At 39.3% G+C, this 19,364-nt stretch overlaps 1 protein-coding gene across 7 annotated transcripts in view; it reads right to left on the bottom strand.

Moving 5' to 3' along the window:
• cacna1eb (calcium channel, voltage-dependent, R type, alpha 1E subunit b) overlaps nt 1-19,364 on the bottom strand; it is a 59,478-nt gene that overhangs the window by 21,260 nt on the left and 18,854 nt on the right. For all 7 annotated transcript variants that reach the window (XM_031294103.2, XM_031294106.2, XM_031294107.2 and 4 more), the window contains 15 exons: nt 12,168-12,271; nt 10,831-10,989; nt 9,382-9,572; nt 9,194-9,297; nt 8,998-9,113; nt 7,596-7,649; nt 6,268-6,348; nt 5,908-6,117; nt 5,622-5,734; nt 5,245-5,357; nt 4,978-5,109; nt 4,627-4,696; nt 4,118-4,235; nt 3,397-3,464; nt 3,157-3,224 (listed from right to left, as the gene is read on the bottom strand). In XM_031294103.2, coding sequence (XP_031149963.1) covers nt 3,157-3,224; nt 3,397-3,464; nt 4,118-4,235; nt 4,627-4,696; nt 4,978-5,109; nt 5,245-5,357; nt 5,622-5,734; nt 5,908-6,117; nt 6,268-6,348; nt 7,596-7,649; nt 8,998-9,113; nt 9,194-9,297; nt 9,382-9,572; nt 10,831-10,989; nt 12,168-12,271 — 1,701 coding nt within the window. The remainder of the gene's footprint in view (nt 1-3,156; nt 3,225-3,396; nt 3,465-4,117; nt 4,236-4,626; nt 4,697-4,977; nt 5,110-5,244; nt 5,358-5,621; nt 5,735-5,907; nt 6,118-6,267; nt 6,349-7,595; nt 7,650-8,997; nt 9,114-9,193; nt 9,298-9,381; nt 9,573-10,830; nt 10,990-12,167; nt 12,272-19,364) is intronic.

Genomic DNA, 19,364 nt, shown 5'->3' with positions numbered 1-19,364 from the left:
TAGGTTTATTTGGTTTAATTTTCAGAAAACACCATATATTTGTTGTACTGCACATTGCTGCAGCTCCTCTTTTCACCCTGTGTGTTGAGCTCTCTGTTTTAGCCAAGGGGGTAAGCTTCGCTTCAGAGCTCGAACCTCCTATGGCGCCATTTTGATGCTACAAGACGATCACCCGACGTTAGCATTCCATTGACTGCCATTCATTTTGACGTCACTTTGACAGCGAATAATTTTACATCTGAAGCGTTTAAAGACTTTATTTGTTCACTGTTTATTTCTAAAGAAACATGACAATGTATAAAAGGCTCCATTACCTTGTACCTCACATTATGGCTCCGTAGCAGTCGTTTTTGTAAAAATAGGCTAACGATTGTGTCATAACCACGCCACTTACTTTCGCATAGTAGAGGAATTACCGTATAGTACAGGAGAAGCTCGTAGGCAGTTTCGACTTACATTAGCTGTTTAAGTTTAATTACTAATGTTAACTAGCATTTTAGTTAGTAATAATTAGCCTGTGCCTATGTTATCTCCTTACATATACCTACGCTCTCCGTCTCTGCAAGATTGAGAATGATTGAGATTTCTCTTGGCACAGCTACCAGAAGACTTACAACTTTCAGACAGGTTGCTCACGTCACATTTATGTCGTCTCTCTCAGTTGGAGGCTGCGCAGTAACGCTCAGTGCTCACCGGAAAAGTGCTTCTAATATCCTTCACCGGTCTCCGTCCAGAGCAACGGGATCTGTTGGTCCATTCTATATACAGTCTACGGTTTTAGCTACAGAGTGAGACATCTCACTTCTGTACCATCTTTGTTGGGAGTCGCACATGCGCAGTAAGTACCGCTAGCTGGTCAGTTGCAGAGTATGAGGGTGTGCCGTGCTAGCAGCTAGGCGAGCATTATAACGTGTGTTACAAAGTGATGCACATTCGTCACGGAAGTAAAGGCTGGACTACAACAGAGCTGTTTGGAGCAGTTTGTGAACAGTGTTTTCTGTTGGAGATGGTAAGTCCCTTTGGGGTGGACTTTGGGCTTTTTCACTTTGTAAACCTATAACGTGCACAAAAAGATATATAACACAAAGGAAAGGGGAAAAAGCATAATATGAGCACTTTAAGGTTTAAGGTTCAAATTGATTCAAAAGCTGACAGAATGTCAAAATACACAACATTTTGGTCAGTGCCACATAACAGGAATAAAACAAGACAATGTGATGGAACCAGCAAAAGCCTGTAATATACATCAGAATCAGGGTCTTGATAGCTGCAACACGTACAAGACTAACATTCAAATATGTAACAGACAAATGATACATTCAGAGTCACAGCTATAGAGTCAGTTACCCGTCACTGTACGTAGGTGTTAGTTACCTTTTCTCTCACTTTATGGAGTTAAAAAGTGTCTATATTTTTTTGTCTTTTGTCTGAAATGCAGTTTGTAACTTTGTGAAGAAACGTGCTACGCAAAATAAAAGTTTATTGTTATCATTATTACATGATTTTAGGGAGTTTGAAGGGCCCACCATAACTTCACCAGGGATTTTGCATGTGTAATCACGTAAACATTCGTATTATTGCCTGCAGTAATATAAATGTTTGATTTTCTGCCTTGAAGTAGGTACTGGTGTCCCCCCATTTAGATATGGTATAAAAATCAGCTTGCAGAGACTTTAAACACTTGGAATAATTCATTATTCACAGTGAACATTTATTTGTTCATTAAATGTCTTTTGGCAGTGCAGTTGCAAATTAGAAACAGTTTTAAAAACACTTTACTGTTGGTGTTATCAGTTTTTTTGGGAAGCTCCAACATTCAATACTTGAGGATATAGACCTTTTCAATGGAATTCCATTGCTAGGCAATAGCCTGGCCCCTTGTTAACTTCCTGTCAGTTGATGTCATTCACATGACACACTGCAACAGGAAATCAACCTTGGGCCATTTAGAATCTTTATGTTTACATCTGTGAAAAGGTCATTTTGATTTCATTGCAGAAAAGCAAACCAAGAAATTTCAAATGATCATTTTCACAATTGCCCTAATTTGCCTTGTGGGTTAGATTTTCCAAAGATTAAGCCTGAATTGTTCATTGTTCATGTTATGAACTACAAATAAAGCTTCACCTGGTAAGCAGGAAAAACACATTCATCAAATCTAGCTAGTAATGGAAATACCCAGAGTTTGTTGTTAATGGTGTAAAATATGCAATAACTGACACTGATCAGATGGAGTCATACTAAGTAAGTAAAAATCTGACACACTCCAAAATGTGCCTCCTTCCAGTAGAGTGACACACTGAGACTTGCCATAGTTCCCGAAAACTACCTACTGCCCTCCTCCTGACTTAATGGATCATTAGACCTGTGAGAAAGCCACCAGGTACCAGGGACAAGGACTGCAAATTAGCCTACGGCTAGAAGTCCCACATACATTGCATCGGTTGCACTTCAGATGTAACAATGCCTATATGTATTGTCCCTGACAAATAAACTGATAAAATAAAAATAAAATAGGTCATCGGAAGGAACAGGACAGGAGTTCCATGAAGAATCTCATTAACTAAAGAGGCTGCTTATCACCACTCATAGGCTGAGACAGTTATAGAAGGAGGTTCAGTTATGCTGCAAAATCAGTTTATCAGAGGTCATGCTTTTAAATCAGGCACATTCAATAAACATTCAGGATTGTGCCATCAATGACTTAAACATGCCTTTCTAACTGAACTGCATTCACCATGCAACTAGAGGCACTGCGGAGCAGATTAAGCATTCACCAGCTACACCTTTAACTGGTTCTCAGAGAGTCCACAGTTGAAGACATTGTGGAAATATCAATGTTATTGGCAATACCTAATTGATTTTTTACACAACTTCTCTCCAATAACAGAAGTAGCATGATGATCGCATTCAGGAACACCACCAGTTCTCCCACAAGCATCCGTATTGTACAAATCTAAGCTTGATTGTACTACTTGCATCTGCTGCAAAAAAACAAAATAATTTAAAAGAATCATTACATGTTTTCAGCCCAATCTGAATTTTCCATTTGCTCAAGAGGAGAGCTGATCTGAGAAACAGTCACACACTCACGACTAAGAACTACTTGAGAGTATATCATCCTAGAACGCTCACTTTGTTAGCTTGTTAACTTACTCAGATATCAGGCCATCTCTGCCTCTGGCATATCTCTGGTTGAAGAACTCCTCCTCCTCCTCTTCATCCTGATAAAGACAAAATGAACATGCACATTTAATGACCACTGACTGGAACACCAGAACTATATAAATCTATCAACTATTACACCTGTAACATACATCATTGGAGGTGTGTTCTGTATGAATAAATATATTGTATTGGTTAAACTGCCATAACGGAGGTAAAAACAGTTCAAACCTTTGTCAGTTCTTGTGCGTTGGCCAGATTATCCACAGCGATGGCCAAAAAGACGTTCAGCAGTGTATCTGTCGTGAAGGCAGTTAAGCACAAACACACCAAACTGTGGGAACCTATTATTGTTTGTCCTGCCCTCTCCCTTTCATAAATGCATACTGTTAAAACTCAAACTGATTTTGAGTTTGCATGGCAAAAGAATCTAAATAAAATTTTCAGTCTTGATGCTAAGTTAAGCGGCAGCTCACCTTACAAACATTAGAGTGGTATCAGTCTTCTCACCCATCTCCCCGCAAGACAGCAAATACGTGTCTTTCCCAAAATGATGAACTAAAGATTTTTCTTACAAGGCATGTAATCATTACATAAAATATGATGTGATGCTATGAATTTAGCGTCCCAGCAGTATATAAAGTATTCAAAACTAGCATTAAACATTAAATCTACGGAGCAGCAACAATAATACAGTAAAATAATATATAATTCTAAAAGGGGCCATTTTGCTGGAATTTTGAGTACTTTTACTTTTGACAGTATATTTTGCTCTATATTTTAACTGAAGTAACATTTTGAATGCAGAACTTTTTCTTGTGATGGAGTACTGCAGTAGTACTGCTTTTACTCAAGTAAAAGATCTGAGTAGTTCTTCTACCACTGACTGTGTACAGACTTATACGCTACATAGGAGCTCTCTGCCCACTTGTTGAAGGTTCAATAAGGATACAGTTTCCAAACAGGGTGAGCACTATGAAGTAGATTGATGACCACATTCCATACTGCACTCCACCCTGCGAGCGAATCCCATTATACATCACCTCGTTCCAGTCCTCACCAGTCAGAATCTGTAGGCAAACACACTGAGTATTTAGCATATATAATTGCATTGCTCATATTTGATCGGCCTAAAAATACATGAAGCTGCAGACATATTCTCTGTCTGCAAACCAGTTCAAGATATGGTATTAAAAATGGCAGCGAGATAGGTAATTACTATGTGTGCTGATCAAAACACTCTTTCACAGTGCGGTTGGTTTTGTAGAATATCTGATGTGGATTCACTTGTCTGATATTCATGTGCGCATATGTGTGCATGGATGTGTGGGATGATAGCGGAGGCAGGGGGTGGAGAGCGAGTGAGCAGAGTTGTTTAATCTGCGCCTGGGGTGAGAAATATCCCAGGGTGCAATGTGTCATGGAGAGCAGGCAGAATGAGGGGATCTGTGGGAGCCAAACCTGAAACACTGTCATGATGGCAGCTGGAAACGTGTCAAAGTTGGTGGGAGTGTAATCTTCAAAGATGAACCTAGAGGGAAGGCAAATAGAAAGCAGGGTCAGATATGACCAAGGAAGAATAGGAGGAGGAAGATGAGGAGGAGGATGCAGAGCTATTTTCATCCGGACATGTCATTTCCTCTCCTCTTCATCATTGAAAAAAACTGCTGTTCAATTTGCAGGGTGTGTAGCTACCATTTTAAACTGTGGCATGATCAGATATGTAGATTAAAAATATTCTAAGAAAAGCTGTCCTTGATAATTAAAACAGCGAGGTTGTCAGCTTTGGTGTCCTTGAAATCTTTTACTCACCTTCCTCCAAAAAGCTGCATCCCCAGCAGAGCAAACACCACAACGAAGAGAAAGAGAAGAAAAAGCAGGCTGATAATGGACTTCATGGAGCTCATGAGGGACACAACCAGGTTCCTGAGAGAGGCCCAGTATCTGACAGAAGAAAAAAAAAAAATCACAGATTTTTTTGTCGTTTTTGAACAGAAGTCTGTGGAAATATAGACACAAATATACTACAACCCAGGCCTTATTTAGCTGGAATGCTGTTCTTTTGGTTGTCCCACTTACTTGGTAATCTTGAAAATTCTCAGAAGTCTCAGTGCCCTCAGTACGCTGATCCCAAATGACATGCCAGGCCTGAAGAAGCCCCAAACCACCTCAAAGATGCTGCCGACAATAACCTGCAAAACATGTCAGCATAGACATGTGTTTATATGTTTGTATGTGATCACTTCATTTGTAAGAATGGTTAACTTGCTGATTTATATTCTGTTAATAAAAAAAAAAAGTTTGAGTAATAATAAAACACCTTTATCAGTTAATTAGGATAACCCAAATTCCTAATTTTGCACTAGAAATTTAACTTTTACATTTGCAACATAAAACAAACATTGTTTTCTTTTTTTGTGTAATATGGAGTCAGTATGAGGGTTGAAGGACCTCACCCCACAGTCAAAGCAGTTGAAAGATGAATGGAAGTAGAGCCGGAAACCCAGACCATACATTTTCAAAAACATCTCAGCCAAAAACAGCCCCAGGAAAACAAACTCTGCATAGTCTAGAGGTGAGGAAACAAAAAAGCAATTAGCTCAAAGAAGAGAGAGGAAACGGTCTGCCAAAAAAAAAAAAAAATGCATTCATCAGACATGACCTGATTTATTATAACAAGTAGTAAATCATAGAAAAATGTCAATTAAAAAAACAGCACAACCATTCAGATCTAAAACCCACAGAGGAAGATGGTCAGCCAGTCGGGCTGGTTGTGGTGGACGATGGCCACACAGATGGTGTTGAGAGCCACCAGACTGAGCACCATCAGGTAGAAAGTGTCTGTCTTCACCATGCGGCGGATGGAGATGCGTAACATGCGTTCTTTACGCCGCAGGTAGGCAGCGGGGCCTCGCCGGCCGCTGCGGAAGTTCATCCTCGATCGCGACATGCCTGAGGGAGAAAGAGGGAGAATCACAGGAGGGAAAGAGACAAGTGCAGGAGGGTGAGGAAGTGGTAATACGTAGGCGAAATATACACCAAGAAAAGAAGCCTGCTCTAAAGGCAGTGAGTAACTGAAAAGACTGAAAGTCCTTTACTCACTGGCTGTAGACATGTCCGTATACTTCTCGTCCCCTGGTGCTCCTCTCCGTGCACCAGTCTTCTTACTCGCTCTCTTCAGCACTGAAAATGTCCCACAAAAACTCAAGGTTATAAACATTTCAATATATTTCAAATGAAAATGAAAACAATAAAAGAAATGATCACTCTTGGTAAACTAAAACGGTCTGCTCAACAGTGAGTAGGCTTTACAGAGTTTTTACACTTTCCTGTTATCTACAGTTATCAAAGCACACTGACTCTGTGGATAGAACAGTGCATTGAATTTATTCACATGGGTCACAATTCATGAATTTAGCACCCTAATACCATGGCCACTTACTAAACGAGCAAGAGGCGGTTTGTGATCAGTTTAACCCATGGTTAAGTACCTAACATTGCTGGGTTCATCTATCGGCTGCAGTCATGGCTTTTTAACATTCGTTTATGGCTTTACTCAAAGATCACAGGACCGTTACAGAGAGACCTACAATGCTCACACGATATTTGGCACTTCAAGCATGAAAGGAAGAGGTGGTGGTGGCGCAGTGGATATGACATATGCCTTTGGTGTGGGAGACCTGGGTGGGTTCGATTCCCACTGTGATACATCAACCGATGTGTCCCTGAGCAAGACATTTAACCCCTAGTTGCTCCAGAGGCATGCGACCTCTGACATATATAGCAATTGTAAGTCGCCTTGGATAAAAGCGTCAGCTAAATTACATGTAATATAATGTAAAAGAGGTGGCAAGCACTGTTGAAAAGTTTAATGATATCAGGTCTCTCACAGGATGAATTAGTGAAGGATTTTAATAATTATTTTACCACCAATGTCTGAATTAATGAACAATCAATTAAAGGAGAAAGCTCGAGGGACGCTCGCCCCCACTTCTCACTCATCAATTTAATCTTTCCTTAGTTTATAACTTTAATTTCATTCTTCTGCCTATTTTATAATGTCCGTTGGGACCCTTTTTTAATTCCTATTTGTTCATATGCTGTATGAAAAGCGATTTGCAGGATTTCATCCGTGCAGTTAGCATGAATAAAAGTTAAAAATATAAAGAGGGAGACTGCTGGTCTGATGTTGTCTAATGTTAAATCAAGCATTTGTATTGTTGCTATGGTTACTTGCAGCTTACACAATGACTTACAGTGCAGAGATGGATAAACTCGACCAGAACTACATTTGACATGTTTGGATATACGGTTAAAACACACAGCAGTTAATCCAATCAGACAGCATATTTTGTGTCTGTCATATAATATGTAATAATCGCAGATCCATGTGTAATTAGATGTGATTATTCTAACGTATGAGAACTCACCATCTAACGGCGATCTCCCAGAACTTTTATTCTCCTCTGCAAGCATTACCTCCTCTGTAATAAAATAAAACTGGAGGTTATACACAGACTAACTTGTCTTCATTAAGGCACAATTTAAATCATCACACGTGGAAATATACATTGCAGGGTTGTATTCTTTAGGATGTCTGCAAATGTCTACAGGATCTGAGGCCAAACCAATGTAAATGCTGTTTTGAGAGGCCACTATGACCTTCTTCAGAGAAAGAGCTCTTATTCTCTCTTACATTCTGGCAATATCTCGCTCTCCCTTTTCTCGCTCTCTTCCCACACTCACCCACATCCATGCACACATAAATATGCACCACAGCTCTCTCTCTCACACACATACACACACACACACACACACACACACACACACACACAAGTAAACACACAAACACACACACCAATGCGCGTGCACAGAAATTTAAGTCAGTGAGTCAGTATCACCTTTTTCTCACCTTCTACTTGCGTGGGAGACTAGCAATGTAGATTGCCATTACACCACTGTGTGTGTGTGTGTGTGTGTGTGTGTGTGTGTGTGTGTGTGTGTGTGTGTGTGTGTGTGTGTGCCTGTGTGCGTGCGTGCAACTGAAAAAAGCTACTCTATGTGTGTATAAAATGAGATTCAGTTTGACATTTTGGGAAATATGCTTATTCACTTTCTTGCCTTTTCAGAGTTAGATGAGAATATTGATACCACTCTCATGTCTGTCTGTTAAACATAAAACTGCAGCCAGCAGCCAGTTAGCTTAGCTTAGCATGGAAACAGCTAGCCTAGCTCTGCCCAAAGGCAACCAAATCCACCTACCAGCACCACTAAAACTCACTTAGTAACATGTTATATCTTGTTGTTGTGTACAAAAACCGAACTGTATCAACAACAAGTTGTGGCTTTGTTGACACCTGGCTTCAGCTTCCTATCTAATGGACAAATATGAAAGTGGGATCAATCTTCTCATCCAACTTGCAGCAGGAAAGTGAATAAAGGGGTATTTCCCAAAATAAAGAACTATTCCTTTAAATGTTTTTACAGCTTTGTACAGTTTTAAATTGAAACAAAAAAATCTGAAAAAGCCAAATAAGAGAGGTTCTAAACATTTTGGAATGCTTTTATACATCACGTTTTGTCTGTTGTGAACAAACCGTTTAATAATGACAGCAGAAAAACACCTGAATCCAAAATGTATAAAGTGGGACTGACAGCACTGCTCATTAGTTGCATTTAGAGGTAGTTCGGGTGATGAGAGCAACTCTCCCATAACCACTGAAGCCTGCCTGCTCACTCACTCACTATAAGCCTCTCTGTTACTGTAAACTTCCACATAATTAAACAACAAGATTGTGTCTGCAGATGTGAAGTTGTTCTGCTGCCCAGTACCTGCCCTGTCTATCCAGGCTCGGTAGCCGTTCAGTTCTCTTTCCACCTGTTGCTGGCGGCGTAGCTTCATGAAGGCCCGCCTGTTCTCCACCCTCTCCCTTTCCTTGGCAAATTCTCTGAAGAGGGAAGCATTCAAAACATAATGCATAATAGAGACAAACACCAGTGTTATACATGTAGGGAGGTTCACACTCACCCCGACAGGACTCCCAACACCAGGTTCAGCACAAAGAACGAGCCAATGATGATGAGGGGAATGAAATACATCCAGTTCCATGTGGTACCCAAGGCGTCGTTGGTCTGAAACGCATTCATGTTAATACACATTTACAACAACCGTGTGATGCTTTGTGGTTCATTTGTTTCCGCAGAACTGAAGCTCACATTATAGAGAACGGCTGTCCATCCCTCCATGGTGATACACTGGAAGACTGTGAGTACAGCAAACAGGATGTTGTCGAACTGCGTGATGCCGTCGTTGGGTCCAATCCAGGTGTCGTTGCAGTCGTACTTCTCTGGACACTTCCTCACTCCACAGGCGAACGCCAGCTCTGTTGAGTCGACAGTCTCATTGTCTACAAAAAAAATAGTAAAGCAAACGACTCACAACCGAGTCATGTCCTGTTTTTTTCCCAACCATTTATTATATCTCTCCCAGAACTTTTTTTTTACACTTTGGTTTTAGTAGTAATCAAACAAACAAGATATAACATGTTTATGAATGAGCTTAAGAGAACTGTTGCTTTAAGGAAACACTTAATTCACATTATTTTTGCACACTGTACAACCATTATCACAATTCTTTCATTTTCACAGTTTTAATCTCTCGTTTTTAATGGTATTGCTCATGCTTTAACTATACAACTAAATAAGCACTTAATTGCACATTATGCATTGTGTCGATAGCAAATATATCATAAATGAATTTTGTGACATCACATTATTCTATGATTTACTACAGCCAGTCATTGGTCTAGTACACAACTTACACAAGTGTGATGTGACAACTTGAATCCAGTAGTTAAACATTTGAAAAATATTTGCATTTTTAATTTTTTCAATGAGGGTGAAGCAGTAGATGCAATTATTTTTGATATGTCTTAAAACATGTTTGGAGGGAATCTCTAAACCTTTAAATATTTAAGGGAAAGATGTAAACATTTCCCCTGCTCTAAACGCTGTTTATACTTATTCAGGTTTTATATCGGAATCCACTCTGAGTTGTGCAGGGCGATGACAGTAAATGCTATGGTGTGGCGCGTGATTACAGAGTAGTTGTTGACTAATTAAGCAGCAGCTAAATTAGCCAGCAACAACTCTATTTATACGTCTGAGCTCACTGCTACTGTAATCTATGAAAGCCTCAGTTTCAGTTTTCAGTTGAGAACATTGAGCAAACCACACGTTTGATGTACCTGCTGGTGAACCAATCAAAGTGAATCATAAATAATACAAAAAAAAAGTGTGAAAATAATCCTCTAAATGCATTAGTATTAGTGATGTGATAAATTCCAACAAAGTGTGACAATAATCATCTAAAGGCATTAGTATCATGATAAAAGCAGGTGTGAAGACAACCCTTTATTCTAACTTTGAGAGACTGATAGTAAAACATGGTTTACAATAATCCTGCAACATTTGTCCTCCTTCAAATTTTGGAGATGTCTTTTGATTTTATCTTATCTAGGTTTAACTTAGGACCGAATCCAAAACTTTTTCCCTTGTGTCTTACTATTTAGTTTCACACTGTATAAACAGGAAATTAATATAAAAAAAAATGTATGTGGAGAGTGGACTGCACTCCTTTTTTTTTTACAACAGAAAGAGACGTACCGAGGATTTCGACAGATGGCAAGCAGGTCTGGTGAAGCTTCCCGCTGTAGAACTCCAGACCAATGATGGCAAACATGAGGATGGCAAAGAACAAGAGAAGGCCAATCTGGAGCAGCGGGATCATGGCCTTCATGATGGACTTCAGCACAATCTGCAGGCCTTGAAGTATTCACAAAGAGAAATACATCCTGCTCAAGGATAACACCACAGTATTTTACTTTACATGAATGTAAATGAAATGTATTTGTCAGTGCTCCCTCCCTTTTGTAGAAAACAAACAAGCAAAAGAAAATCACATTGACTTAAAGTTAATCATTTTAAATTGTATGTGAATTGTGTTTTCCTAACATAATATATCTATAAAAGCTAGTCCTGTTCTACCAAAACTCAAATTAAAAGATTAAAGAGAACCTATCCAGTAGCCTCCAACTCTGCCATGAGTTTTCCTTTTCTACTGCCTCAAGATTAACAAAACAGAATGCAGTCTTCATACTATGATATTTATAAACTTACATGCTCTCAAATTTGGAGATTTGGTGGACTTTAAAAATGCACAATTAATGTTTGTATAAAGTAAAAAATAAAATGCTCCAGACTGTATCCTGAAATAGTTCCAGTTTACAGTGAGTCCATGTGAAATAAGAGGAATAAATGCAAAACAATGATATAATAGACAATCACAATGATGACAATAGTTTGGAAAATGAGTGAAAATGTGAAATACACTTAATAGATTAAAACAAATATTTAAAAATGAATGACAAATATAAAACTGAGGTATAAACACTAGTCTGTATATGAATTTTTCAAGAAAAATCGCAAAATGTGTTGCAAAAACTGCAAAAACACAATACACATGCTTTTGAACATTTATACATGTCTAAGCTGTTTTTCACAGAAGGTACCAATGACTTGCAGCACACGGTAGCTTCTGAATGTTGCAAATACATTGGTGGGTTTAAGCTGTTCAATGGAAAAAAGACCCAAGTATCAATGCTATATGTATAGGCTTTAATCTGAAAAAGGGAATCAACCAGAAATCAACCTTGAACCTTGAAATTATGTACAAACACATGGATGGACAGTATTATACAGTAAGATTGAGCATGTTTGTGCATCAGCAAATGCGTTTTTTCTGAATGTTTTTGGAACAAATTGTTTTTTTTTCCCAAAGAGGATTTTATAAATATTACTGAAAGACACATTCTCAAACAACTAGATTTGTGAACTGAAAAGTCCTAAAAATTACCCGCAAAGATTAATGACTTGTCATTTGCATTATTACGACAGTTTGTTCAACCTGACAGTGCAGGATTAGAGGTCAGTAACTGACTCACTGGGGATCCCGGAGACAAGTTTAAGAGGTCTCAGCACTCGCACTGCCCTCAGGGTCCGAAGGTCCACTGGAATGTTCATGTGGGCACCAGCAGTGGCCAGGATCCTGATGGACAACACACACATGCACGCACGCACACACACACACACACACACACACACACACACACAATGTATACAGAGATATTGCTGATGGTAGTGCTGTTAGGCAGACTGTAGATTGAAGATGTTATTTTTCTTCTATTCTTTTGTTACGACAGTTAAATAAATAGCTATTACTTGTGATGGCCTGAAAAGAAAAAAGACATTTAGGTTAAAATAGAGAAAATGCAACAGGGACATATTTAAAAAAAAAAATCCATTAGTAGGTAATTTGGCACCAAGCCTCTCTTTGCTTTCTTGAGAATAATGTTTTTGTCTGTGGTGTTTGACAAATGTAATGACAGAAATAGGTCAAAGGCAACAAATGGATGTAACTCAAGGACAGTTTTGGAAAGGAGTCATTTGAAATGAAAAAAGGGGCAATAATAAACTGATTTCATGTCATGCAGATGACTGAGCAGGCAGTGGGCGGTACAGTAAATCTATTTAGTGTACCAGACTTGTATGGTGAGAGACAAAGAATGCACAGCTACATACACCTGGCAGGCATCTCTACTCACATCTACCCACACACACATTGATGTCCCTCCACCCACACACAAACAATGAAAAACAGCAACAGAGGCAACCGGCAAGCAATCTCTTACCAACGTCTAATCACATGTGAATGTTTCCTGTAGCGATGGCAAAAAAGCCAGATTTATGTTGCTTTCAATTAGGGAAAGATAATGTTATAAGAAATGATATAAACGTGCTGCAATAACCCTGCCAAAAAGCATTTTTCATTTATTCAAGTCCATATCAACCAAGCCAATTTGGTGAACAGTAACCATTTAAGATTTCACTGTTGAGATCATATTTCCATGGTTGATTGTTAATATCTGCTGCTAATTCTCTAAGTAATATTTAAAATGAGTTGTGAAAAATATCCTAGAAATCATGATTATTTTCACATTTTTTACAGCTTTCTCTCTATCTCTCTGTTACACACACACATACAAATTTACTAACTCAAATCTTTGGACAGCGTTGGGAAGTGTGGGGGAAGGTAAGTGTGTGTGTGTGTGTGTGTGTGTGTGTGTGTGTGTGTGTGTGTGTGTGTGTGTGTGTGTGTGTGTGAGCAGGGGGTAGAAAGCACATGGCAGAAACTCAAGTGTGAGCCCACGCAGAATCTCTCTGAAAGCAGTGGGAGGGAGAGAGGCAGAATGAGCGAGTGAATGAGTGAGGCCACGTTCACACTACTGTGGATAAACCTGAAAACGCTATTCAAAGTGGTGAAGGCTCACCGTCCAAAACAACGTGTTCAGGACCTTTCTTAAAAGTTTACTCTCAAGACTGAACGCCATGGCACGTGTAGGTATGCATTTGTTGGCTGAGTAGTGCTCCCCGTTACTAATTAAACAGATCTCAATGTGTAAAATTAAAACAACGCAATACAGAACACCCCAAATATGCTTATGATGGCAGGCAATGTAAGTTTTTGAGTTGAATTTACAGGTACAGTTGTGGCAAGCTTCATTTTTTTTTTAGATAAATTTTTTATTAGCACCATTTATCATTCAGACATACAGAACAAATTCCACAATATGTGCCAGGTAGTATCAGATGGTGCACAGAACAGAGAAACACAAATTGCACAAGAACAAAAACCCTCCACCACCCCCACCCTCTGCGGTCTCGAGGGAAACAAAACAAACAAACAGAAATCACACCTTGCCTAATCACTCTCCTCTAGTTCTTGTGGGGCTGAGGTCATTAGGTCTGATATTTGTGCTGCTGTGCTTTCCCATAGGTTGATACTTGATGATTTGACTTTGTTAATCCTTGCTGTAGAGAGCTCAAGCATAACTATGTCTAGAAAATATGCTGTTTTATACAAAGCGAGTGTGTGTGTGTGTGTGTGTGTGTGTGTGTGTGTGTGGATAGTATTGATGTTGATTGATTGATGTTGTTTGCACCTGTTCACACTCCCAGACCATATGCAGGAACATTCCAGTTTGTTCAGGTTGACAGAACGTACAATAGGGAGTGGGAATGGCTTTCGAGACGTATCTCTTCTGAGGAGTCCGTGGCAAGCTTCATTAATGACCAATCACATCAAATTCTCTCATCTCAATCCAAAGATTTATTCCAAACAACCAAGGATTGAAGAACCAAAGAGACAGTCAGAGTAAGACAAACTAACCAGGCAGGGAGCAGGCATAAATCAGAGTCTGAGGCTTGATGGATTAGATTGATATGGAATCAGAGTAGGAATAGATACGAATGATACTTTTTCCTACTCTCTTCGGATTCACAGGGTTCAGTATTCAGGGTCAGGATCAAGATCAGGGTACAAAGAACAACGCTGGAATGTTTAGTTTTAACGCAAAAACAATCTGGCAAAGAGCAGGTGAGTGTGGCCGGTATTAAACTGCCAGAGTAATCAGGGGAAATGGGAAGCAGGTGAATGTGTGGGTGTAACGGGTCAGGTGGGAGAATAGGTGGGAACAGGATTACTGAAGGACAGGAGGGAGTGGCAGAGTCTGGAATGAGATGCAACAGAGCAGATTGAATGATTAAATATTGAGATCAGGAAGGAGATGTGACAAGTTTAAGGAGTCAGGAGTCTCTAGGCTAGCTTCTATGGGGAAAACTGACCTTCTCTAAGAGTTGCACAGTTGCTCATCACAAAATGTTTATATAGAACCACAAATATTAAAAGGGTACTGCAGTGATTTATTGTTGAACTTCTGTAAAGTTGAGAGATGGCCGAGAGACACTTGACAAGAATGGTCGAAATCAGTGCAGCTGAGGCCAAGCTATGCTGACTCTTAGCCCTGAGTAAAGGTTCCAAAGACGCTATAATTCTTATAATACACCTAAATAGCATCTTTTCTTAGACCCTGATGATTGGCATCATTTTTTAACTTCACACCTCCATATTCTAATGCAGCCTTTAATTTATACATTGTCGGCCTTCAGGCACAAGTCAAGATGACATGACATCATCAGTGTTATTTCTAGCCAACAGGGCTCTAGGGATGGCAATGTCAGTTTGTTGGTCAGTTGGTCGGTCAGATTAAAGTTGAAATTGGAGCAGACTGAAACCTAATTAACATACCTACTGTAAATAACATGTCAGTCTTTCAAAATCACTGTAGCATGTATAGTCTGACGCTCTTTATATGTTTTAATTTGGTGCATGTGTCAGAAATGTCGTTTCTACTTACAAATAACAACACAGTGAGTGGCGGCGGAATACCAAATCAAATTAATGAATGATAATGAATTCGTCAACATGACAAACAATTAACACAAATTAAGTATTTCTATTTGGCTGTCTGTTAATATGTGCCACTTATAGAGCTAGCAAACAAGTGAGTGAGTGAGTGAGTGAGTGAGTGAGACAAGGAGATGACACAGCGAGAGACACTGAGACAGAGCGGGAGCAGAGGAGTGGGAGTCTGTGGAAATAGCCTTCAAACCAAACACACTGAACAAAGGCAGGTAGCCACACAGCTCGTTCAAGGCTGCACTTTGAGCTCAACAATTCAGCGGAGGCTCCGTAAAATATGAAAGCAAATATTCTGTCTGTTTGTGGCATGTTATGAATCATCCCTAAACACACACACACACACACACACACACACACACACACAGAGGCCATTTTCTTTTGTTTAGTTCAGAAAGTGTCTTCCTGCTGAAACAGAATTCTAAATATTCATGCAAACCAACATTTCCTAGTCTTTCAGCTTCCAATATCACACATACAGTTTACTTGATTTGTTGTATGTAACAATTTGCATCTGACATCTTTGGGACCATGCAGATGCACATGATAGCACATGATCACTGTGTTCTGAAGTTTTAGTGCATCCACCAGCAAATTAGACTACAAAAAAATCCAGTTTTGCAGGAGTGAAAGATTCACTGCATTGTAATAACATTATTAAATAATAATAAAAAATAAGTAAATAATATTTACTTTTTCAAGGCTTTCAGTACAGTAAAGAGACAATAAAATACATAGGGCAGGTATACACAAGCCCCTCTACAGATTCAACTATGTAACAATCCAGCAGCGAGTTGATATTCATACTGAGAGGCTAATCTCTTCCTTTTTGGCTCTTTAAGTAAAGCACTGTTGCACAGTATTACACCAAACTGGCTCTGGAGAGGCTGAATTCATTACATGCACAGAATGCAGCCTCTCCCACACACCTCCACCTACACTAAGAACACCACTAAAAACTACAGTAATCAGCAGCATCACGTTGCTCACCATTTCAGCACAGCTCTGCATATGGTAATGTGCGTCAACCCATTAATGGCTTTGAATTAAATCTGTAAAAAACATAAACAATAAGTCTAATTGAAACATTAATATTGCGCTGTTGAATAGGGATTACATTTAAAAAAAACATGTTTTTACTATTAGTCATTGAATAACCGGCTGGGTGTATATTTTCCCAAAGAAAACCCACATGGGACTATAAGCTATTGTTTGTTCAGTTAAATTATGATAGCAAAATTGGAGCTGAGACCACTGCAGCTGTCCTTTAAAACACCTGGTATAATACACATGATGTTGACGAGATCGTTTTAATCTTAATAGGTTTTGAGGTTAGAAATGTGCAGTGGGACTGGTGCTTACTGGTAGGTTGACATGCAATCCCAATCATGTACAGGTAGATCAGACTAATTTACCAACAACTAATTAACTGCCCTGAAGCCTAGACCTCCGGGATTGGTTTGCCCCATCTATTTGTAAATCCATAACTAAGTTTGTGCAAAGTGCAAAGCAAGTGCAAAATCCTTTTAGGTTCTACCTAACTACTAACTAGTTTCAATGAGTAGTTTGCTAAATTGAGTTGCATGCCTAAAATATGAGGATTGTCTTAGCTTGTAGCAACTTTAGTAAATCAGTTGAAACATCTGTTCATCAAGTTACATTAACTGTAACATAAATTCCAAAAATAACAATCGTAGAGGGTCAAACAATATATTAAATGCGACTGCCACATATGTCACACAATACAGTAACATGAGTTATTTAAATTAGCTGGATACAACCGTGAACGTACATAAACCATTTTCAGTGTGTAGCTTGCTAGCTCAAAAGTTGTTGTTTCCCATAGCGAAGGGGTTTTGAGAACAGCAACACAGAGAGCTGAAGCAGAGGGGATGAACCACCCGCTGGTTGTCAGGCTTTATTCTGGAAATGTACTTCCGTTGATCCAAACTAATGCTAACCTAACTGTTATATGGCCTGTTTTTAAAAACATTTTTGTAAATTGAAATATTTTTTTGCTAAATCAAATTTAAAACCTCCCAAATTATTATTTAACAGCATTTTGATCATGTGGCAGGTCAGTTGTGTCAACTATATTTCACCTTAATTACATCACCACAAATGAACAGAAAAAGTGGGGCCATGCAGTAGTGCACTGGCATGCAAAGACAGACACATAGGAGTGAGTCTTTGTGCCAGATGGCTAATGAATCACTCCCAACTCCCACCCAGTTGTATTTTTCATCCTGTATAAAGAGCAACAATTTTAGTTTGTGTCACACAAGGGAAAGCTGATATCTTTCATACAACATGATGGGAACTTGGAGATCAATATCATTCAGGCCTGATGAGTGAATTGTCAGAACTAATATAACATGAGAGCAACAGGTTCACTGGCAACAACCTGTACCTAAAGCCTTAAAAATTGAGTAACAAACAAACACACACACTGACACACAAGTCACTTGGGAGACATTGTATTGCTAATCAAAGCATCAAGCCCACCTGTGCCAATGTGTTTGCCCCAGGATATAATTGACCATTTTAGGAATCAGTGAATTAACTTGGTTTGGTAAATTGTTCTAGCTTCTGTCCTTTTTGCTACACACTCTTCACTCAGATTAAGGATTTTAATTGAGCTCAGTGTCCCAGCAGATTCGCTTCTAGCAATGCATTAATATGAAATGGAATGAAAGCCGCCAGCGCTGGCCCAGTGGCCTCGATTTTATTCCCAACTGGCTATGACACATGTGTGTTTTCTTTTAAGTCTGACTTACTTGTACTGTCAGACTAAAGCGTGTGTGTGTGTGTGTGTGAGTGAGAGAGAGAGAGAGAGAGAGAGAGAGAGAGAGAGAGAGAGCAGAGCAGCATATGTGCTACTAGAAAATGTGTCAGATAGGTGGCAGGAAACCAGGTCGTCAGTTACCAGCTGTGGCTGGAATTGGGCGAGAAGATGATCTGTAGCCTGCAGAAAGTACACTGTCGACTTTGTGTATTTTATGCTTTAGGTGACATGATTTCAATTGTATAACAACTTAACTTCAACAACTGAGTCCATAGAAACCACAGAAATTCTACATTTTTTACCTGTGGTTACAGGTGCAGTAAAGCACATATCTGACCACACTCGATCATACGCATCAGTGATGCTGGATGTGGCACTACACATTACTCTTCAGCCTGGTGTTACGTTACTCTTTAAACCTGCAGTAACTGATTTTTTTTAGCCACCTTTTGGACAAAGGGGCAGCCTTTTAAGTTGATATGGTGAACTTCATAGCAAACAGTTGATTTTTTACACATCTAGCGGTTAGGGAGCAACATTATCATTTTTGGGAGTTGTGTTTCTGGCCACCTGATGAATGCAAGTCCAATATTCACCATACCTTTAGCTCTGTTTTTGGTCTCTACTAACTCCTAAAGGAAATGTCTGGCTTCTTAGCTGCTAAATGCTCCACTATCTTCACCAGGTAGTCACTAACTTTATCTGTCTGCTGTTTGGTGTTGAGCAGGTAGTGAATGGTTAGACGCTATAATGAGAGCGGTTAGATTTAAACAAAATGTAAAGTTGCCGGACAAAAATGAGCTGAAACTTGCTATAAAGCTTCATAAAGTCGATGGGAGCTGCAGATTTGGCTGATAATGACCCCTTTCACGTTGTCATTTGATATATCATTATTTTAAAAATATTGATCATGGCCTCTTTAAGGTGCACTGCATTGATAACCAAAAACCTTTCAAACTGCTCTCCAGTGACCTCCAACCACTAATGCTCAAACTTTTGCCCCAATTTTGTACGAAGACTTCGTGCATAAATAGATTG

Source organism: Sander lucioperca, chromosome 9, assembly GCF_008315115.2.
Source record: "Sander lucioperca isolate FBNREF2018 chromosome 9, SLUC_FBN_1.2, whole genome shotgun sequence".
Lineage (NCBI taxonomy): Eukaryota > Metazoa > Chordata > Actinopteri > Perciformes > Percidae > Sander > Sander lucioperca.
The sequence above is the reverse complement of the archived record's forward strand: the minus strand, read 5'-3'. Positions and strand labels throughout refer to the sequence as shown.